Source organism: Myotis daubentonii, chromosome 15, assembly GCF_963259705.1.
Source record: "Myotis daubentonii chromosome 15, mMyoDau2.1, whole genome shotgun sequence".
Classification (NCBI taxonomy): domain Eukaryota; kingdom Metazoa; phylum Chordata; class Mammalia; order Chiroptera; family Vespertilionidae; genus Myotis; species Myotis daubentonii.
The window spans coordinates 2007951-2029944 of record NC_081854.1 but is presented as its reverse complement, the minus strand read 5'-3'; the positions used below and the strand labels follow the sequence as shown (position 1 = coordinate 2029944).

The window sequence follows — 21994 nt, the reverse complement described above, 5'->3', positions numbered from 1 at the left end:
ACTGTGATCTGTAGGTGAACCTCTTGCTGCAGTCTTCACACTCGTAGGGTGTCTTCCTCCTGGATTCCTTGCCAACAGGGTGACCAGTTGGCTCCACGGTGCTTGACACACCCACTGAATGGCACCTGTGCCGTGTGGTGTCTTCTCCTCTGTCCAACGACATGGCTCTTTCTTGAGGCTCCTCTTGGGGGGTGGGAGTGTAGCCCCTTTTTCTCTTGGGGGCACCTCCTGGATTCCCAGAATCTCTTCTCTTTGGACGCTGACTCAAAGCCTGTGTCTCCGGAACGTGGGTGGGAGGCACGTCACGGACATCCACACGCTCCAGACCAATTCCTTCCTGCGGGTTCTGCTCCCCCTCTGTCTTCACCGAGTCTCCTGAAAGAAAGTATTCAACACACAACATTAATCAAAGAGCACTTTCAGCTCAGCTCATGGACTGAGCATCCACCCAGGAACCAAGAGGTCGCCACCTCCACTCCCTGTCAGGGCACATGCCCGGGTTTTGGGGCTCGACCCCCCGGTGGATGCCAGGCAGGAGGCAGCCAATCGATGATTTTCCTAATCATCCATGTTTCTATCTCTCTCCATCTCCCCTCCACTCTCTCTAAAAATAAATATAAGTATATATTTTTTATTAAAAGAGCACTTTTAACACTACCAAACGCCTGTGAACCAAAGCCGATGTAGGTTGAAAAACAGTCCCATCAACGAACAAACCCAAGAATTTAGACCTTTGGGCACCAGGGAGTCTGTGATGGAGGAGGCTTGGCATTGAGAGACAACCGTCCCCAATAGATGACCACGCTGGATGCCCAGGTGGGGACCCAGCAGAGGGGGCATCAATAATGAAGCACAGTAATCTCTGTTCTGTGACACTGCTGTTTGAAATGCTCTGCTATTTTCAGAGAGTCCCTTGTTCTGTAAGTCAACTCTGCCATGTTCAGAAGGTCTGTTATTCTGTAAATTAACTTTGTTTTTTAGCTTAAAAAATAGAAAAGATAAACTTAACTGTCTGACCTGGCAAACTAGCGATGGAACCTAAGAGGCTGAGAAGCTGATACTGATCATATTTCCATGCGAGGTGTTTGTTAGATACTATATGTACTCAAGGTAACAAGGTGTCTGCAAAAATAACTTACACAAAGACCTAGAAGGATATAAAAGAGGCATACTCTTTCCTTTGTTTTCTCCGAATTTGACAGAGATATTCTGCTCTGAGCCTGCATGTAATAAAGACTCCTAACCAATTGGCTCATTAAGGCGTCTTGTATCTAGCTCGCTGATTTATGACACAATAATCATTACTCTACAAGGCCAGTTTCCATACTCACCGGGACTGCTGGGAAGCAGAGGGTCTAGAGACGTGAGTACTGTTGCCTCTTCTCTGTCTTCCATCATATCCTTCTCTAAATTCACCAAATTCTCCATGGGTCTCACACCCTCCAGATCACTTTCCGTTGGAATCATCTCTGGCAGGAAGACTTTCTGCCCCTGACAGTGGGTAAGCAAGGGGGGTTAAATGTGTCTGAAGCCAGGGGTGGGAAGCTCCATCCCTCCTTCCCCCGTCCTGTCCATCTTCCTGACCTGAGACCCCAGCTTACCTAACAGCACAGTTTAGTGGCTCTGCCTAGACTTCCTTGGGGCCAATCCTATCACCTATACTCCCAAGTCTGTCCTTATGTGTACCCACCACACCTTAAGTCAAGCCCATACATTACACTCCTTACTCTTTTTGTTGTTGTTGTTAATTCTCACCCCAGGATATTTTTCCATTGATTTTGAGATAGCAAGGAAGGGTGGTATAGAGAAAGTAGAGCAAGAGAGAGAGAGAGAGAGAGAGAGAGAGAGAGAGAGAGAAGGAGAGACAGACAGAGACATAAATATGAGAGACACATTGACTGGTTGCCTCCTGCAATCACCCCAACTGGGCAGGGAATGGAACCTGCAACTCAAGAATGTGCCCTTGACTGGGAATGAAACCCACAGCCCTGCAGTCTGGGTCTGAAGCTCCAACAGCTAATCAACACAGGCCAAGGCCACAGAGCTTAGTCTTCATTCTCTAAGCTGCCTCTCCGGGTATCTCAACTGCTCGCTGCCTTCAACAGTGGAGGCAAAGCGATTCTGAACCCCGCTCTCCCCACTCCTCACGACTGATAATGCCTAGAGGAAAATTAGATTTTTATTGGCCTGTGGACCACATTGGTTCAGAAATGCCCATGGGCGTAATGCATCCGCTGGATGCATTCATGGGTCCCTTTCTATCCTGTGTCAAATGTCCCAAATGCTGTAGCAGCTACGGTCACTGAGTCCCCTTGTACTGGCTCCCACCTGTCCCCACAGATCAGGGCATCACACACTCACCTGTCCCCACACCACGTCACTGGTTCCTGGCTGGTTCCCCGGCTCTCCATTGACCTCCTGGCTGTTCTCAGGATGTACCCCCGTCTGACTGATGGGGGATGGGGACTTCATGGACAAGTCCAACACATAGTCTGTGTCACCGACTTCCTCATCGGCCACCTGGACATAGGAATTCTCCAGAAGATACTTCTGCTCTTGCAAGGTGATGACCTTCTGTGGGGAGAAAATTAAACAGGATAAGACCCGGGATATATCATACTCCCATCATGTGTCCTACTCAGCACTCACTCACAATTTCAGTGGTGGAGCATCAGCCTATGAACTAGGAGGTCACTATTTTATTCCAGTCCAGGGCAAACCACTGAGGCATGCAGGAAGTGCCATTCAATGATTCTTTCTAATCATTGATGTTTCTATCTCCCTCCCTCCCTCCCTGTCTGAAATCAACAAAAATCTATTTAAAAAATAAAACACAGAAAATTAAAGAATGCCGCTGTGTACATTTACCGGCCCCCTGCCCGCTGCCCATGATGAAGGTCCCACTCACCCATTTCCTGGGTTTCTCCTTATTTCTCAGCAAGACCTTCAGTTCCTCGAAGCTCTGCACGCGCCTCTCCTTCACCAAGACCTGCAGCTCCAGGGGCATGCAGGTCATGAACTTCTCCAGCAGAAGCTTATCCAAGATCTGCTTCTTGGTGAGCACATCGGGCCTCAGCCAGCGATGGAGGAGCGCAGACATTGTGTGCACGCTCTGGAGGGGGTCCGCGTCCTCTGGGTGTTGGAAGGCTCTGAAGAGAACGTGCCACCTCTCAGAGTCCCAGTGCTGTCCTTCAATGAGGTTTCCCCGGGGTCGTCTGGCAGGTGGCAGCGCCCAGCCCAGGCTGCCCTGTGGGTGCCCATGACCATTGGAAAATGCCTGGTCTGTAGCCATATTCCCTGGATATGTCTCCAATGGGACTGCAGCAATCCCGGCCTGAGCCAGCTCCTGATGGAGATCGACAGAAGGTATGGACTTGGTAACAGGACCTCAGTTCCTGGGGGAAGAGAGGAGAGAATGAAATGGGTTTCACCTCCTGATCCACCCAATGCTAAACACCCCTCACTGGTCCCATATTGAGTAGCCTGGAAGTTAACCCATAGTATTTTTCTCTTAAACAATATTTCATTTTATTGATTTGAGAGAGATGAATGAAGAGAGAGAGAGCGAAAGAAACATCAATTAGTTTACACCTACTGGACCCCCAAAGGGGACTGAGCCTGAAAACTGGGCATGTGCCTGACTAGGAAACAATCCAGTGATCTGTTGGTTCATTGGTTGACACTCAACAACTGAGCCACACCGGCTGAGCTCCAAAATCTATTTCAACAATACCATCAGCATTTATTGCTTGTCCTCAAGACAGCTCAGTTGGTTAGTGTGTCTTTCTCCTAGGTCAAGTTTGCAGATTCCATGCCTGGTCAGGGCACAGACAAGAGTCAACCAATGAATGCAATGCTAAGTGCAACAACAAATCTCTCTCTCTCTCTCTCTCTCTCTCTCTCTCTCTCTCTCTTTAAAAAACCATCAATTAAAAAAATATAAGATACAGCAAGTCCATTGGTAAATTATAATCACTATTTGGTCATAATTCTATAGGAAAATACAGAAAAGAAATATTTACAACCTGGAATTCCATGGGATTTAATATGTTGTATGTATCAAGCTATAATCTCCGCCAAACATTTCTACTTTGTTCCAGACAAGAGACAGCACAAAAGAATCCTAAGAGAATTAAGCTCCTACAGATATTGTCTTATTGTGAAAACTCCCTTCCAAACCCCAGGCCTCGGATGCCCTCGCCCCACTCACCGCCTCTGCAGCGCCCACACCCGCAGCTCCTGCAGCCCTGACTGGCGAACTCTGTGCCAGGCGCTGAAACCTGCCTGTTTATATACCCGCTCCGGGCATCACTTCCAGTTCCCTCCCTGCCCTGTGATTGGTTAGAGACCAGGGTTGATCCATTTTTCATAATCCGCTCACACATGGTTTCCCGGAGAGAAACTCCTGAGGCCCCATGGGGCGTGTTGGCCTATGAGCGGCTTAGCACGCGTCTGATCCATTTGAAGGACCCAGGCACGCAGACCCTGCCCTGGGGGGTGTGGCTCAGGGATACCACAGTGGGCCTGGGTGCCGAGGGGTCACGGAGGGTCGCGGGTTCGATTCCCCGTTTGGGCACATGCCCTGGTTTGGGGTTCAAGCTCAATAGGTTCAACGTTTCTCTCCCCGCCCCCTCTCTTTCTGTCCCTAGAAGTAATTTCAAAAGAAAATAATTTATTTTTAAAATAATAAAAAAGCCCGCCCTACCCTGCTGGGCTCAGTGGGCAGAGCATCGGCCTGAGGATGAAGTGTCCCAGGTTCGATTCTGGTCAAGGGCAGGTACCTTAGTTGCGGGCACATGTACCTTAGCAGCGGGTGAGCAGGAGGCAGCTGATCGATGTTTCTCTCTCATCGATGTATGCAGCTCTCTGTCCCTCTCCCTTCCACTCTGTAAAAAATCAATAAAATATATTTAAAATAAATAAATACATCAAAAAGCCAGCCTGGTCTGCAGCGATGGAGACCCGGTCCCAGACCAGTAGGATTCTGCTTGGCGGGAGCTCGCTGCGATCTGTCCTCCTCCCTCACGCCCTGGGGTCACCGTCACCCGTGAGAGCCATCGGAAACCGTGAGTTCCGAGCCGTGGGAAGCGGCTGGACCTGGAGGGTGAGGGGGGTCCAGGAGGTTACGGCTTCGGGGTGTGTTTGGAAGTTGGGACTGAGATGCATTCAGGGACCAGGCGAGGGCAGCCCAGGCTGCTTCCCTCACTCACCTGGCAGGTGGGCGGGGCCTGGCGTGGCCCCTGTTCCAGGCCAAGGGCCGGATACACGGGAGGGGGTGCAGGGGAGGAACTACAGAGCCCTTGGCCAGACCGCAAGGAGGTCGGACATAAGGATAACCCCTCCCCGCCCCCAGTCAGGCCCGCATAGACCTCTGGGAGCACAGCCTGGCTCCTGGTCACAGCCCAGTCTCCAGAACCACCCACCGGCGGCCCTGGTGCGGAGCCGGCCCTTTCCCTGCCTCTGAGAGGGACGTGGGTTGACCTGGTCCTGGGGCCCCAGCGTTGTGAGTATCTCCCGGTATCTCCCGTGGGTGGAAATGGGGGTGCCTTCACCTCCATCACCTCTCACTGGGTCCCCTCTCTAGACTCAAGGGCAGGAATGGCTGCCCAGGCGCTGGGTGGGTTCCCCAAAACCCCTCTCCCCCACCGCATCCGTGAGGGTGGCGCACCCATAGAACCCGGAACCGGGCTGGTACCTCATCAGTGACTTTATTTCTGGGCAGATGCTGGTGAATTGTTTCCACACGCTTTTTGGAGCCGGCATCTCCCTCCACCTCCTGCCTTCCTGGGTCGCGGGCCATGGAGCCAGCTGCCAGGCCCCTCCCCTGCTTTCAGCTGCCCCTCTGCCCAAGGAGCCCACCCTTGCTCCTCTCCAGGGCCACTGGCCAGCCTCGTTGCCACCCATCCCCATATGGTGTGTGCCCGAGTGAGGGGGGGCAGCGGACGATGCGGAGGCCCCTTCCACTGGGGGTGTTGGGGAGGGGGCGGGCGGGCAGTGTCAGGAGGGGTGGGCGGAGGGGAGATCTGGGTGCCTCCACTTCTCATTGCCCTTTGCGAACTGGGAAAAAATTCAGAAGAAAAACTCACGCTACTTTGAACTCAGGAAAAAGGTCAAGTTCACTCAGAACAGAAGCTCCCCCAGCCCCAACCATGGGCAGCTCCGCCCGCTCACCGACCCCGGCCCCCACCTCCCGCGAAAGCTGGGTTTTGGGCAGAAACAGCTGGGAAGGACCCGAGGACATTGGGGTGCAGGTCTGCTTAGACCAGGGAGGAGCCAGGCGGGGCAGGGTCGGCTCCTGGTGGCCAGGGGGGCTGGAGGGGGCCGCCTGCAGCACCATGGCAGGCGGCTATCCCAGAGGCCAGGGTGGAAAGGGCTCCCCGCCCTCAGGAGCAATCATGGCTCCTTAGATGTCTGTGGAATGAGTTGGTGGTTCTTGTCGGTGTGAGGAAGGCCAGCTGTGGCCAGCCCACTGCTGCCATTTGGAGCTCTACCTCTAGGCCCCCATCCTTCTCCTGTCAGTTACTCACCCCACAGACACCCCTGAGCACCCGTGGGTGTGTCAGGCTCTGACTCTGGGCAACTCTGAGTCACGGAGAGTAGACAGCGCCACTGAGCAGACTCTGGAGTGAGGAGAGGAGGCACTGCATTGAGTGCTGACGCCTGTAGCTGAGCTCTCCTGGGAACGGACAGCACACATCCAGGCTGCCTCCACGAGGTATCATGGGATTTGTCTGCAGGACAACATCACACCGACCACATGCATGTGGGGCCATGAGATAAGTGCACAGGAGACCCAGACGTGCCAAGTGAGTCCTGAGCTGGGCTTCTGCTGGTGTTTCCTGGAAGGGAGAAGTAGTTTTTCACAAGGGCGGAGCAGGCATGCCCAGGGCACCCTACTTGGGGTCAAATCCCAGCTCAGGACTCATTCCCTGTGTGACCTCGGGACAGTCACCGCCCCCTCCCCGCCCTCCCCCCCCCCCCGGGCCCCAGGCCTGTTCCTTTTCTATGAGCAGGTGTGATGGTTAGTACCCACCTTGGGCACCTGTCCTGGACAGTGGTGTTGACAGTGGAGATCTTCCACGCAGCGTGGACTCGTGGGTGAACCTCTTCTTGCAGACTTTACAGCCGAGCGGCTTCTCCCCCGTGTGGATCCGCTGGGGGACGTGGAGGTCCGAGGCCTGAATGGACCCCTTGAGACACACAAGGCATTGGAAGGGTCTCTCTCCTGGGTGTGTCCCCCTGGTGAAGGTCTAACTGCTATGAATAGCTCCAGGGGCATGCAGGTCATAAACTTGTCCAGCAGAAGCTTATCCAAGAAATAATTAATTGTTCTCACCCTATCTTTCTCTCCCCATCTTCTCTCCCTCCCTCCCCACCTCTCCTCTCTCCTTTCCTCCATTCCTCTCGCTCTCAAAAACCAATGGGAAAAATAACCTTGGGTGAAGATTAACAAGAGAAACAAAACAGAGTTCCAGAGAGAGTTGGATTGAGAGATGCTGATTCTGTCAGGACCAGAGTCACAGTGGACTCTGAAAACAGCCGGAACAGAGGAAACAGGGGAGTAGGCCCACCATCCTGTCCCCTTTCTGATGCTTAAATACACCCACCTCGAGCGGCTTGCAGGCATTTATTTTTTTAATACAGGAGACCTCCCTGGGCTAGTGTTGCCACTGCCTGTGACGCTGTAATCATTTCAAAACAAACCCAAAATGGAGCCCCAGGTGATCCGGGTGTGGGAACCAGGGAGGACCGGCTGTGGTTGAAGAATCACAGTATTACACCACCTGGGGGGCTCAGGGCACCAGCGTGCGGGACCCATGCCCCGAGTTTCTGCTTCCGGAGGTTTTATTTTTAATTTTTTTTTCAAATCCTCACCAGAGGATATATTTTCCGTTGATTTTTACTCTTTAAGACATATTTTTATTGATTTCAGAGAGGAAAGGAGAGAGAGGGAGAGAGAGAATCATTGACATGTGAGAGACACATGCGTTGGTTGGCTCCGCACTGTGCCCCAACTGGAGTGGGGATTATACCTACAACCGAGGTAGGTGCCATTGACTGGTTCCTAAACCAGGGACACTTCGGTTTGAGGGTCTAACCACATAGCCACCCAACAGGGCTGCTTTAATAGGTTTTCATTGCCAACAAGTAGCCCAGATGTGTGGATGCATTCGGTCGGGGGCCGTGGCTGGAAAGGCAGGAGTGACTGAATTGTTTGTCACACAGAACCCACTCACCCTCCTCCTGAGTCCTGACTCTCCCCCCTGGACAATGTCCAGGTGTGGGGCCCAGGGTGGTGATGAGCAGACCTTCCGGACACACAGCAGAGTCCATTCTGTGTGGGCTGGGCATCCAGGTGGGTGTTCCAGCCACTGAAGTGGACTCTGATTGCAGAGACTTTGCAGACCTGGAGTCACCACAGAGCAGCCAGCGTGGTTACCACACTGGGCAACCAGAGCCCTGATCCAGCCGAGTCATTCATACAGGAGAATCCCCTGGGGAGCCACACCCCACACCAGGCAAAAGCTTATCTCTGGGTGTGGCAACCAATCCTGGGTGGGGGAGAGTCTCCCTTGGTTTAGCACCATCTTGTGCAGCAAAAGATTGAATCCTTGGTTCAGGTGCCTTCAGGAAGCAACCAATCTCTCTCTCTCTCTCTCTCTCTCTCTCTCTCTCTCTCTCTCTCTCTCTCTCTCTCTTTCTCTCTCTCTCTCCGTCCCCCTGTCTCCCTCTCCAACCACCATGCTCGGTGAAATGCGAATGTCAGATAAAGAATAATTCAGAACACACACATCTAAAAAATGCTGTGGTTCTGGCTGGTTTGGCTCCGTGGATAGAGCGTTGGCCTGCGGACTGAAAAGTCCCAGGTTCAATACCATTCAAGATCACATGTGCGGGTTTCGGGCTGCATCCCCAGTAGGGGGGCGTGCAGGAGGCAGCCAATCCATGATTCTCTCATCATTTTTTAAAAATGTAATTTATTTTTATTTTTGTTAAAAAATATATTTTATTGTTTTTTTTTACATAGAGGAAGGGAGAGGGATAAAGAATCAGAAACATCAATGAGATAGAAATACCGATCAGCTGCCTCCTGCACGCCCCATCCTGGGGATGTGCCCGCAACCAAGAGACATGGCCTTGACTGGAAGCGAACCTGGATCCTTCAGACCACAGGCCGACGCTCTATCCACTCAGTAAAACCGATCAGGGCATGATTGTCTCATCATTGATGTGTCCATCTCTCTCTGCCTTCTGCCTTCCCCTCCGAAATCCATACAAATATTTATATATTTTTAGAAAACAAAAAATGTGGTGTATCTGACATCCACATGGCACTGGGTATTCTGTAGGGCATCTGGCCACTCTCCTCGGACCTCCCTATTCTGCAACGAAAGAAAGGACAACAGAGGACAAACAAGGGATAAGGGTTGGATCGTGAAATATTTATTGAAACAAACAGCAAGACTGACAGAGTATGGGGCCAATAGGAAACGTGAGTAATTACTCAAGAACCACAATTCTAACTCATAGAATCCCGTCTGTCTCAGTGCTCATAGACCATTTTTGAAGCAAAAGGTTCAGTTACAAATCTCAGACCTTCACCAGAGGACACACAGGGGAGAGACCAGTTAGTTTCCTTCCTGGTCAGAAGGGACCGGGAGTCCCGGAGGCGCCTCGTTGACATGTGTCCTTTGGTGGCGTTTAAATGTCCCCTGATGGCGGAAGGCCAGGTGGCAGTGGGGACACAGGTAGGGTTTCGGGCCCGAGTGGGTGCGCATGTGTTTGTTGAGGTTCGTGCGTTGGATGAACCTTTTCTGGCAGACGGCGCACTGGTAAGGCTTCTCCTGGGTGTGGACCCGCTGGTGGTCACGCAGGGTGGACTCGTGAGCGAACCTCTTCTCGCAGAATGTACAGCAGAACGGCTTCTCCCCCGTGTGGATCCGCTGGTGGACGTGGAGGTGCGAGAACTGAGTGAACCTCTTCTGGCAGACTGTGCAGCAGAACGGCTTCTCCCCCGTGTGGATCCGCTGGTGGACACGGAGGTCTGAGAACCGAGTGAACCTCTTGGGACAGTCAAGGCACTGGAACGGTCTCTCTCCTGTGTGTGTCCTCAGGTGAAGTTCTAACTGTGATCTGTAGCTGAACCTCTTGCTGCAGTCTTCACACTCATAGGGTGTCTTCCTCCTGGATTCCTTGCCAACAGGGTGACCAGTTGGCTCCACGGTGCTTGGTGCACCCACTGAATGGCACCTGTGCCATCTGGTGACTTCTCCTGTGTCCCACGACATGGCTCCTTCTTGAGGCTCCTCTTGGGGGGTGGGAGTGTTGCCCCTTTTTCTCTTGGGGGCACCTCCTGGATTCCCAGAATCTCTTCTCTTTGGACGCTGACTCAAAGCCTGTGTCTCCGGAACGTGGGTGGGAGGCACGTCACGGACATCCACACGCTCCAGACCAATTCCTTCCTGCGGGTTCTGCTCCCCCTCTGTCTTCACCGAGTCTCCTGAAAGAAAGCATTCAACACACAACATTAATCAAAGAGCACTTTCAACTCAGCTCATGGACTGAGCATCCACCCAGGAAGCAAGAGGTCGCCACCTCCACTCCCTGTCAGGGCACATGCCCGGGTTGTGGGGCTCGACCCCCGGTGGATGCAGGCAGAAGGCAGCCAATCGATGATTTTCCTAATCATCCATGTTTCTATCTCTCTCCATCTCCCCTCCACTCTCTCTAAAAATAAATATAAGTATATATTTTTTATTAAAAGAGCACTTTTAACACTACCAAACGCCTGTGAACCAAAGCCGATGTAGGTTGAAAAACCTTCCCATCCAGGAAGAAACCCAAGAATTTAGACCTTTGGGCACCAGGGAGTCTGTGATGGAGGAGGCTTGGCATTGAGAGACAACCGTCCCCAATAGATGACCACGCTGGATGCCCAGGTGGGGACCCAGCAGAGGGGGCATCAATAATGAAGCACAGTAATCTCTGTTTTGTGACACTGCTGTTTGAAATGCTCTGCTATTTTCAGAGAGTCCCTTGTTCTGTAAGTCAACTCTGCCATGTTCAGAAGGTCTGTTATTCTGTAAATTAACTTTGTTTTTTAGCTTAAAAAATAGAAAGGATAAACTTAACTGTCTGAACTGGCAAACTAGCGAAGGAACCTGAGGGGCTGAGAAGCTGATACTGATCATATTTCCATGCGAGGTGTTTGTTAGATACGATATGTACTCAAGGTAACAAGGTGTCTGCAAAAATAACTTACACAAAGACCTGGAAGGATATAAAAGAGGCATACTCTTTCCTTTGTTTTCTCCGAATTTGACAGAGATATTCTGCTCTGAGCCTGCATGTAATAAAGACTCCTAACCAATTGGCTCATTAAGGCGTCTTGTATCTAGCTCGCTGATTTATGACACAATAATCATTACTCTACAAGGCCAGTTTCCATACTCACCGGGACTGCTGGGAAGCGGAGGGTCTAGAGACGTGAGTACTGCTGCCTCTTGTCTGTCTTCCATCATATCCTTCTCTAAATTCACCAAATTCTCCATGGGTCTCACACCCTCCAGATCACTTTTCGTGGGAATCATCTCTGGCAGGAAGACTTTCTGCCCCTGACAGTGGGTAAGCAAGGGGGGTTAAATGTGTCTGAAGCCAGGGGTGGGAAGCTCCGTCCCTCCTTCCCCGGTCCTGTCCATCTCCCTGACCTGAGACCCCAGCTTACCTAACAGCATAGTTTTGTGGCTCTGCCTAGACTTCCTTGGGGCCAATCCCATCACCTATACTCCCAAGTCTGTCCTTATGTGCACCCACCACGCCTTAAGTCAAGCCCATACATTACACTCCTTACTCTTTTTGTTGTTGTTGTTAATTCTCACCCCAGGATATTTTTCCATTGATTTTGAGATAGCAAGGAAGGGTGGTATAGAGAAAGTAGAGCAAGAGAAAGAGAGAGAGAGAGAGAGAGAGAGAGAGAGAGAGAGAGAGAGAGAGAGAAAAGGAGAGACAGACAGAGACATAAATATGAGAGACACATTGACTGGTAGACTCCTGCAATCACCCCAACTGGGCAGGGAATGGAACCTGCAACTCAAGAATGTGCCCTTGACTGGGAATGAAACCCACAGCCCTGCAGTCTGGGTCTGAAGCTCCAACAGCTAATCAACACAGGCCAAGGCCACAGAGCTTAGTCTTCATTCTCTAAGCTGCCTCTCTGGGTATCTCAACTGCTCTCTGCCTCCAACAGTGGAGGCAAAGTGATTCTGAACCCTGCTCTCCCCACTCCTCACGACTGATAATGCCTAGAGGAAAATTAGATTTTTATTGGCCTGTGGACCACATTGGTTCAGAAATGCCCATGGGCGTAATGCATCCGCTGGATGCATTCATGGGTCCCTTTCTATCCTGTGTCAAATGTCCCAAATGCTGTAGCAGCTACGGTCACTGAGTCCCCTTGTACTGGCTCCCACCTGTCCCCACAGATCAGGGCATCACACACTCACCTGTCCCCACACCACGTCACTGGTTCCTGGCTGGTTCCCCGGCTGTCCATTGACCTCCTGGCTGTTCTCAGGATGTACCCCCGTCTGACTGATGGGGGATGGGGACTTCATGGACAAGTCCAACACATAGTCTGTGTCACCGACTTCCTCATCGGCCACCTGGACATAGGAATTCTCCAGAAGATACTTCTGCTCTTGCAAGGTGATGACCTTCTGTGGGGAGAAAATTAAACAGGATAAGACCCGGGATATATCATACTCCCATCATGTGTCCTACTCAGCACTCACAATTTCAGTGGTGGAGCATCAGCCTATGAACTAGGAGGTCACTATTTTATTGCAGTCCAGGGCAAACCACTGAGGCATGCAGGAAGTGCCATTCAATGATTCTTTCTAATCATTGATGTTTCTATCTCCCTCCCTCCCTCCCTGTCTGAAATCAACAAAAATCTATTTAAAAAATAAAACACAGAAAATTAAAGAATGCCGCTGTGTACATTTACCGGCCCCCTGCCCGCTGCCCATCATGAGGGTCCCACTCACCCATTTCCTGGGTTTCTCCTTATTTCTCAGCAAGACCTTCAGTTCCTCGAAGCTCTGCACGCGCCTCTCCTTCACCAAGACCTGCAGCTCCAGGGGCATGCAGGTCATGAACTTCTCCAGCAGAAGCTTATCCAAGATCTGCTTCTTGGTGAGCACATCGGGCCTCAGCCAGCGATGGAGGAGTGCAGACATTGTGTGCACGCTCTGGAGGGCGTCCGCGTCCTCTGGGTGTAGGAAGGCTCTGAAGAGAACGTGCCACCTCTCAGAATCCCAGTGCTGTCCTTCAATGAGGTTTCCCCAGGGTCGTCTGGCAGGTGGCAGCGCCCAGCCCAGGCTGCCCTGTGGGTGCCCATGACCATTGGAAAATGCCTGGTCTGTAGCCATATTCCCTGGATACGTCTCCAATGGGACTGCAGCAATCCCGGCCTGAGCCAGCTCCTGATGGAGATCGACAGAAGGTATGGACTTGGTAACAGGACCTCAGTTCCTGGGGGAAGAGAGGAGAGAATGAAATGGGTTTCACCTCCTGATGCACCCAATGCTAAACACCCCTCACTGGTCCCATATTGAGTAGCCTGGAAGTTAACCCATAGTATTCTTCTCTTAAACAATATTTCATTTTATTGATTTAAGAGAGATGAATGAAGAGAGAGAGAGAGAGAGAGAGAGAGAGAGAGAGAGAGAGAAAGAAACATCAATTAGTTTACACCTACTGGCCCCCCAAAGGGGACTGAGCCTGAAAACTGGGCATGTGCCTGACTAGGAAACAATCCAGTGATCTGTTGGTTCATTGGTTGACACTCAACAACTGAGCCACACCGGCTGAGCTCCAAAATCTATTTCAACAATACCATCAGCATTTATTGCTTGTCCTCAAGACAGCTCAGTTGGTTAGTGTGTCTTTCTCCTAGGTCAAGTTTGCAGATTCCATGCCTGGTCAGGGCACAGACAAGAGTCAACCAATGAATGCAATGCTAAGTGCAACAACAAATCTCTCTCTCTCTCTCTCTCTCTCTCTCTCTCTCTCTCTCTTTCAAAAACCATCAATTAAAAAAATATAAGATACAGCAAGTCCATTGGTAAATTATAATCACTATTTGGTCATAATTCTATAGGAAAATACAGAAAAGAAATATTTACAACCTGGAATTCCATGGGATTTAATATGTTGTATGTATCAAGCTATAATTTCCGCCAAACATTTCTACTTTGTTCCAGACAAGAGACAGCACAAAAGAATCCTAAGAGAATTAAGCTCCTACAGATATTGTCTTATTGTGAAAACTCCCTTCCAAACCCCAGGCCTCGGATGCCCTCGCCCCACTCACCGCCTCTGCAGCGCCCACACCCGCAGCTCCTGCAGCCCGGACTGGCGAACTCTGTGCCAGGCGCTGAAACCTGCCTGTTTATATACCCGCTCCGGGCATCACTTCCAGTTCCCTCCCTGCCCTGTGATTGGTTAGAGACCAGGGTTGATCCATTTTTCATAATCCGCTCACACATGGTTTCCGGGAGAGAAACTCCTGAGGCCCCATGGAGCGTGTTGGCCTATGAGCGGCTTAGCACGCGTCTGAACTATTTGAAGGACCCAGGCACACAGACCCTGCCCTGGCGGGTGTGGCTCAGGGATACCACAGTGGGCCTGGGTGCCGAGGGGTCACGGAGGGTCGCGGGTTCGATTCCCCGTTTGGGCACATGCCCTGGTTTGGGGTTCAAGCTCAATAGGTTCAATGTTTCTCTCCCCACCCCCTCTCTTTGTGTCCCTAGAAGTAACTTAAAAAGAAAATAATTTATTTTTAAAATAATAAAAAAGCCCGCCCTACCCTGCTGGGCTCAGTGGACTGAGGACTGAAGTGTCCCAGGTTCGATTCTGGTCAAGGGCAGGTACCTTAGTTGCGGGCACATGTACCTTAGCAGCGGGTGAGCAGGAGGCAGCTGATCGATGTTTCTCTCTCATCGATGTATGCAGCTCTCTGTCCCTCTCCCTTCCACTCTGTAAAAAATCAGTAAAATATATTTAAAATAAATAAATACATCAAAAAGCCAGCCTGGTCTGCAGCGATGGAGACCCGGTCGCAAACCAGTAGCATTCCGCTTGGCCGGAGCTCGCTGCCCTCTCTCCTCCTCCCTCACGCCCTGGGGTCACCGTCACCCGTGAGAGCCATCGGAAGCTGTGAGTTCCGAGCCGTGGGAAGCGGCTGGACCTGGAGGGTGAGGGGGGTCCAGGAGGTCACGGCTTCGGGGTGTGTTTGGAAGTTGGGACTGAGATGGATTCAGGGACCAGGCGAGGGCAGCCCAGGCTGCTCCCCTCACTCACCTGGCAGGTGGGCGGGGCCTGGCGTGGGCCCTGTTCCAGGCCAAGGGCTGGATACACGGGAGGGGGTGCAGGGGAGGAACTACAGAGTCCATGGCCAGACCCCAAGGAGGTCAGACAGAAGGACAACCCTTCCCCGCCCCCAGTCAGGCCCACATAGACCTCTGGGAGCACAGCCTGGCTCCTGGTCACAGCCCAGTCTCCAGAACCACCCACCGGCGGCCCTGGTGCGGAGCCGGCCCTTTCCCTGCCTCTGAGAGGGACCGTGGAGTGACCTGGTCCTGGGACTCCAGCGGGTGTGAGTATCTCCTGTGGGTGGAAATGGGGGTGCCTTCACCTCCATCACCTCTCACCGGGTCCCCTCTCTAGACTCAAGGGCAGGAACGGCTGCCCAGGCGTTGGGTGCGATCCCCAAAACCCCTCTCCCCCTCCGCACCCGCGAGGGTGGCGCCCCCATAGAACCCGGAACCGGGCTGGTACCTCATCAGTGACTTTCTTTCTGGGCAGATGCTGGTGAATTGTTTCCACACGCTTCTCAGAGCCGGCATCTCCCTCCACCTCCTGCCTTCCTGGGTCGCGGGCCATGGAGCTCGCTGCCAGGCCCCTCCCCTGCCTTCAGCTGCCCCTCTGCCCAAGGAGCCCACCCTTGCTCCTCTCCAGGGCCACTGGCCCGCCTCATTGCCCCCCATTCCCATATGGTGTGTGCCCGAGTGAGGGGGGGCAGGGAACGATGCGGAGGCCCATTCCACTGGGGGTGTTGGGGGGGGGGCGGGCAGGGTCAGGAGGGGTGGGCGGAGGGGAGATCTGGGTGCCTCCACTTCTCACTGCCCTTTGCGAACTGGGACAAAATTCAGAAGAAAAACTCACGCTACTTGAACTCAGGAAAAAGGTCAAGTCCACTCGGAACGGAAGCTCCCCCAGCCCCAACCATGGGCAGCTCCGCCCGCTCACCGACCCCGGCCCCGCCTCCCGCGAAAGCGGGAGGGGGGGGGGGAGGTTTGGGCAGAAACAGCTGGGAAGGACCCGAGGACATTGGGGTGCAGGTCTGCTTAGACCAGGGAGGAGCCAGGCGGGGCAGGGTCGGCTCCTGGTGGCCAGGGGGGCTGGAGGGGGCCGCCTGCAGCACCATGGCAGGCGGCTATCCCAGAGGCCAGGGTGGAAAGGGCTCCCCGCCCTCAGGAGCAATCATGGCTCCTTAGATGTCTGTGGAATGAGTTGGTGGTTCTTGGTGGTGTGAGGAAGGCCAGCTGTGGCCAGCCCACTGCTGCTATTTGGAGCTCTTCCTCCAGGCCCCCATCCTTCTCCTGTCAGTCACTCACCCCACAGACACCCCTGAGCACCCGTGTGTGTGCCAGGCTCTGACTCCGGGGAAATCTGAGTCACGTAGAGTAGACAGCGCCACTGAGCAGACTCTGGAGTGAGGAGAGGAGGCACTGCTGTGAGTGCTGACACCTGTAGCTGAGCTCTCCTAGAAAGGGAACGCACATACCCAGGTTGCCTCCATGAGGTATCATGGGATTTGTCTGCAGGACAACATCACAGGAACCACACGCATGTGGGGCCATGAGAGAAGTGCACAGGGGACCCAGACGTGCCAAGTGAGTCCCGAGCTGGGCTTCTGCTGGTGTTTCCTGGAAGGGAGAGGCAGTTTCTCACAAGGGCCCAGCAGGCATGCCCAGGGCACCCTACTTGGGGTCAAATCCCAGCTCAGGACTCATTCCCTGTGTGACCTCGGGACAGTCACCGCCCCCTCCCCGCCCCCCCCCCCCCCCGGGCCCCAGGCCTGTTCCTTTTCTATGAGCAGGTGTGATGGTTAGTACCCACCTTGGGCACCTGTCCTGGACAGTGGTGTTGACAGTGGAGATCTTCCACGCAGCGTGGACTCGTGGGTGAACCTCTTCTTACAGACTTTACAGCCGAACGGCTTCTCCCCCGTGTGGATCCGCAGGTGGACGTGGAGGTCCGAGGCCTGAATGGACCCCTTGAGACACACAAGGCATTGGAAGGGTCTCTCTCCTGGGTGTGACCCCATGGTGAAGGTCTAACTGTATTAATAGCTCCAGGGGCACGCAGGTCATAAACTTGTCCAGCAGAAGCTTATCCAAGAACTAATTAATTGTTCTCACTCTCTCTTTCTCTCCCCATATTCTCTCTCTCTCTCTCTCTCTCTCTCTCTCTCTCTCTCTCTCTCTTCCTCCATTCCTCTCTCTCTCAAAAACCAATGGGAAATATAACCTTGGGTGAGGATTAACAAGAGAAACAAAACAGAGTTCCAGAGAGAGTTGGATTGAGAGATGCTGATTCTGTCAGGACCAGAGTCACGGTGGACTCTGAAAAGAGCCGGAACGCAGGAAACAGGGGAGTAGGCCCACCATCCTGTCCCCTTTCTGATGCTTAAATACACCCACCTCGAGCGGCTTGCAGGCATCTATTTTTTTAATACAGGAGACCTCCCTGGGCTAGTGTTGCCACTGCCTGTGACGCTGTAATCATTTCAAAACAAACCCCAAATGAAGCCCCAGGTGATCCGGGTGTGGGAACCAGGGAGGACCGGCTGTGGTTGAAGAATCACAGTATTACACCACCTGGGGGGCTCAGGGCACCAGCGTGCTGGACCCATGCCCCGAGTTTCTGCTTCCGGAGGTTTTATTTTTAATTTTGTTTCAAATCCTCAGCAGTGGATATATTTTCCGTTGATTTTTACTCTTTAAGACATATTTTTATTGATATCAGAGAGGAAAGGAGAGAGAGGGAGAGAGAGAATCATTGACATGTGAGAGACACATGCGTTGGTTGGCTCCGCACTGTGCCCCAACTGGAGTGGGGATTATACCTACAACCGAGGTAGGTGCCATTGACTGGTTCCTAAACCAGGGACACTTCGGTTTGAGGGTCTAACCACATAGCCACCCAACAGGGCTGCTTTAATAGGTTTTCATTGCCAACAAGTAGCCCAGATGTATGGATGCATGTGGTCAGGGGCACAGCTGGAGAGGCAGGAGTGACTGAATTGTTTGTCACACAGAACCCACTCACCCTCCTGCTGAGTCCTGACTCTCCCTCCTGGACAATGTCCAGGTGTGGGGCCCAGGGTGGTGATGAGCAGACCTTCCGGACACACAGCAGAGTCCATTCTGTGTGGGCTGGGCATCCAGGTGGGTGTTCCAGCCACTGAAGTGGACTCTCTGATTGCAGAGACTTTGCAGACCTGGAGTCACCACAGAGCAGCCAGCGTGGTTACCACACTGGGCAACCAGAGCCCTGATCCAGCCGAGTCATTCATACAGGAGAATCCCCTGGGGAGCCACACCCCACACCAGGCAAACCCTTATCTCTGGGTGTGGCCACCAAGCCTGGGAGCGGGAGAGTCTCTGTTGGTTTAGCTCCATCTTGTGCAGCAAAAGATTGAATCCTTGGTTCAGGTGCCTTCAGGGAGCAACCAATCTCTCTCTCTCTCTCTCTCTCTCTCTCTCTCTCTCTCTCTCTTTCTCTCTCTCTTTCTCTATCTCTCTCTCTCTCCGTCCCCCTGTCTCCCTCTCCAACCACCATGCTCAGTGAAATGCGAATGTCAGATAAAGAATAATTCAGAACACACACATCTAAAAAATGCTGTGGTTCTGGCTGGTTTGGCTCCGTGGATAGAGCGTTGGCCTGCGGACTGAAAAGTCCCAGGTTCAATACCATTCAAGATCACATGTGCGGGTTTCGGGCTGCATCCCCAGTAGGGGGGCGTGCAGGAGGCAGCCAATCCATGATTCTCTCATCATTTTTTAAAAATGTAATTTATTTTTATTTTTGTTAAAAAATATATTTTATTGGTTTTTTACAGAGAGGAAGGGAGAGGGATAGAGAGTCAGAAACATCAATGAAAGAGAAATACCGATCAGCTGCCTCCTGCACGCCCCCTCCTGGGGATGTGCCCGCAACCAAGAGACATGGCCTTGACTGGAAGCGAACCTGGATCCTTCAGACCAAAGGCCGACGCTCTATCCACTGAGCAAAACCGATCAGTGCATGATTGTCTCATCATTGATGTGTCCATCTCTCTCTGCCTTCTGCCTTCCCCTCCGAAATCCATACAAACATTTATATATTTTTAGAAAATAAAAAATGTGGTGTATCTGACATCCACATGGCACTGGGTTTTCTGTAGGGCATGTGGCCACTCTCCTCGGACCTCCCTATTTTGCAGCGAAATAAAGGACAACAGAGGACAAACAAGGGATAAGGGTTGGATCGTGAAATATTTATTGAAACAAACAGCAAGACTGACAGAGTATGGGGCCAATAGGAAACATGAGTAATTACTCAAGAACCACAATTCTAACTCATAGAATCCCGTCTGTCTCAGTGCTCATAGACCATTTTTGAAACAAAAGGTTCAGTTACAAATCTCAGACCTTCACCAGAGGACACACAGGGGAGAGACCCGTTAGTTTCCTTCCTGGTCAGAAGGGACCGGGAGTCCCGGGGGCACCTCGTTGCCATGTGTCCTTTGGTGGCGTTTAAATGTCCCCTGATGGCGGAAGGCCAGGTGGCAGTGGGGACACAGGTAGGGTTTCGGGCCCGAGTGGGTGCGCATGTGTTTGTTGAGGTTCGTGCGTTGGATGAACCTTTTCTGGCAGACGGCGCACTGGTAAGGCTTCTCCTGGGTGTGGACCCGCTGGTGGTCACGCAGCGTGGACTTGTGGGTGAACCTCTTCTCGCAGAATGTACAGCAGAACGGCTTCTCCCCCGTGTGGATCCGCTGGTGGACACGGAGGTCTGAGAACCGAGTGAACCTCTTGGGACAGTCAAGGCACTGGAAGGGTCTCTCTCCTGTGTGTGTCCTCAGGTGAAGTTCTAACTGTGATCTGTAGGTGAACCTCTTGCTGCAGTCTTCACACTCGTAGGGTAGCTTCCTCCTGGATTCCTTGCCAACAGGGTGACCAGTTGGCTCCACGGTGCTTGACACACCCACTGAATGGCACCTGTGCCGTGTGGTGTCTTCTCCTCTGTCCAACGACATGGCTCTTTCTTGAGGCTCCTCTTGCGGGGTGGGAGTGTTGCCCCTTTTTCTCTTGGGGGCACCTCCTGGATTCCCAGAATCTCTTCTCTTTGGACGCTGACTCAAAGCCTGTGTCTCTGGAACGTGGGTGGGAGGCACGTCACGGACATCCACACGCTCCAGACCAATTCCGTCCTGCGGGTTCTGCTCCCCCTCTGTCTTCACCGAGTCTCCTGAAAGAAAGTATTCAACACACAACATTAATCAAAGAGCACTTTCAGCTCAGCTCATGGACTGAGCAACCACCCAGGAAAAAAGAGGTCGCCACCTCCACTCCCTGTCAGGGCACATGCCCGGGTTGTGGGGCTCGACACCCCGGTGGATGCCAGGCAGAAGGCAGCCAATCAATGATTTTCCTAATCATCCATGTTTCTATCTCTCTCCATCTCCCCTCCACTCTCTCTAAAAATAAATATAAGTATATTTTTTTTTATTAAAAGAGCACTTTTAACACTACCAAATGCCTTTGAACCAAAGCTAATGTAAGTTGAAAAACAGTCCCATCAACGAACAAACCCAAGAATTTAGACCTTTGGGCACCAGTGAGTCTGTGATGGAGGAGGCTTGGCATTGAGAGACAACCGTCCCCAATAGATGACCACGCTGGATGCCCAGGTGGGGACCCAGCAGAGGGGGCATCAATAATGAAGCACAGTAATCTCTGTTTTGTGACACTGCTGTTTGAAATGCTCTGCTATTTTCAGAGAGTCCCTTGTTCTGTAAGTCAACTCTGCCATGTTCAGAAGGTCTGTTATTCTGTAAATTAACTTTGTTTTTTAGCTTAAAAAATAGAAAGGATAAACTTAACTGTCTGACCTGGCAAACTAGCGATGGAACCTGAGGGGCTGAGAAGCTGATACTGATCATATTCCCATGCGAGGTGTTTGTTAGATACGATATGTACTCAAGGTAACAAGGTGTCTGCAAAAATAACTTACACAAAGACCTGGAAGGATATAAAAGAGGCATACTCTTTCCTTTGTTTTCTCCGAATTTGACAGAGATATTCTGCTCTGAGCCTGCATGTAATAAAGACTCCTAACCAATTGGCTCATTAAGGCGTCTTGTATCTAGCTCGCTGACTTATGACACAATAATCATTACTCTACAAGGCCAGTATCCATACTCACCGGGACTGCTGGGAAGCGGAGGGTCTAGAGACGTGAGTACTGCTGCCTCTTCTCTGTCTTCCATCATATCCTTCTCTAAATTCACCAAATTCTCCATGGGTCTCACACCCTCCAGATCACTTTTCATGGGAATCGTCTCTGGCAGGAAGACTTTCTGCCCCTGACAGTGGGTAAGCAAGGGGGGTTAAATGTGTCTGAAGCCAGGGGTGGGAAGCTCCATCCCTCCTTCCCCCGTCCTGTCCATCTCCCTGACCTGAGACCCCAGCTTACCTAACAGCACAGTTTTGTGGCTCTGCCTAGACTTCCTTGGGGCCAATGCCATCACCTATACTCCCAAGTCTGTCCTTATGTGTACCCACCACACCTTAAGTCAAGCCCATACATTACACTCCTTACTCTTTTTGTTGTTGTTGTTAATTCTCACCCCAGGATATTTTTCCATTGAGTTTGGGATAGC

At 52.0% G+C, this 21994-nt stretch overlaps 4 protein-coding genes across 11 annotated transcripts in view; all 4 read right to left on the bottom strand.

Moving 5' to 3' along the window:
- The window catches only part of LOC132216033 (saoe class I histocompatibility antigen, A alpha chain-like), a 133172-nt gene that overhangs the window by 66708 nt on the left and 44470 nt on the right, over positions 1 to 21994 (bottom strand). The window lies entirely within an intron of this gene.
- LOC132216294 (zinc finger and SCAN domain-containing protein 5B-like) lies at positions 1922 to 3885 on the bottom strand. Its single transcript, XM_059665460.1, has 2 exons — positions 2909 to 3885; positions 1922 to 2574 (listed from the first exon to the last, which is right to left on the bottom strand). The coding sequence occupies exons 1-2, from the start codon at positions 3290 to 3292 to the stop codon at positions 2350 to 2352; spliced, it is 609 nt and encodes a 202-aa protein (XP_059521443.1). The 5' UTR covers positions 3293 to 3885; the 3' UTR covers positions 1922 to 2349.
- On the bottom strand, positions 9630 to 11788 carry LOC132217138 (zinc finger and SCAN domain-containing protein 5B-like). The gene is made up of 2 exons (XM_059667193.1): positions 11456 to 11788; positions 9630 to 10501 (listed from the first exon to the last, which is right to left on the bottom strand). Exons 1-2 carry the CDS (start codon positions 11589 to 11591, stop codon positions 9630 to 9632), a joined length of 1008 nt encoding a protein of 335 aa, XP_059523176.1. The 5' UTR covers positions 11592 to 11788.
- Positions 12492 to 21949, bottom strand: LOC132217135 (zinc finger and SCAN domain-containing protein 5B-like). Its single transcript, XM_059667190.1, has 5 exons — positions 21538 to 21949; positions 19838 to 20580; positions 17185 to 17341; positions 13047 to 13270; positions 12492 to 12716 (listed from the first exon to the last, which is right to left on the bottom strand). The coding sequence occupies exons 1-5, from the start codon at positions 21662 to 21664 to the stop codon at positions 12492 to 12494; spliced, it is 1476 nt and encodes a 491-aa protein (XP_059523173.1). The 5' UTR covers positions 21665 to 21949.

Coding starts and splice junctions, on each gene's coding strand:
- LOC132216294 (XM_059665460.1), bottom strand. CDS start 3,292: ATGGCTACAGACCAGGCATTTTCCAATGGTCATGGGCACCCACAGGGC. Junction 2,575..2,908: donor AGGAGAAACCCAGGAAATGG/GTGAGTGGGACC, acceptor TTCTCCCCACAG/AAGGTCATCACCTTGCAAGA.
- LOC132217135 (XM_059667190.1), bottom strand. CDS start 21,664: ATGAAAAGTGATCTGGAGGGTGTGAGACCCATGGAGAATTTGGTGAAT. Junction 17,342..19,837: donor AAAGGACACATGGCAACGAG/GTGCCCCCGGGA, acceptor GTGTGTCTCAAG/GGGTCCATTCAGGCCTCGGA. Junction 13,271..17,184: donor GTCCAGGACAGGTGCCCAAG/GTGGGTACTAAC, acceptor TCCTACACCCAG/AGGACGCGGACGCCCTCCAG.
- LOC132217138 (XM_059667193.1), bottom strand. CDS start 11,591: ATGATTCCCACGAAAAGTGATCTGGAGGGTGTGAGACCCATGGAGAAT. Junction 10,502..11,455: donor TCCGCTTCCCAGCAGTCCCG/GTGAGTATGGAA, acceptor GCTTTCTTTCAG/GAGACTCGGTGAAGACAGAG.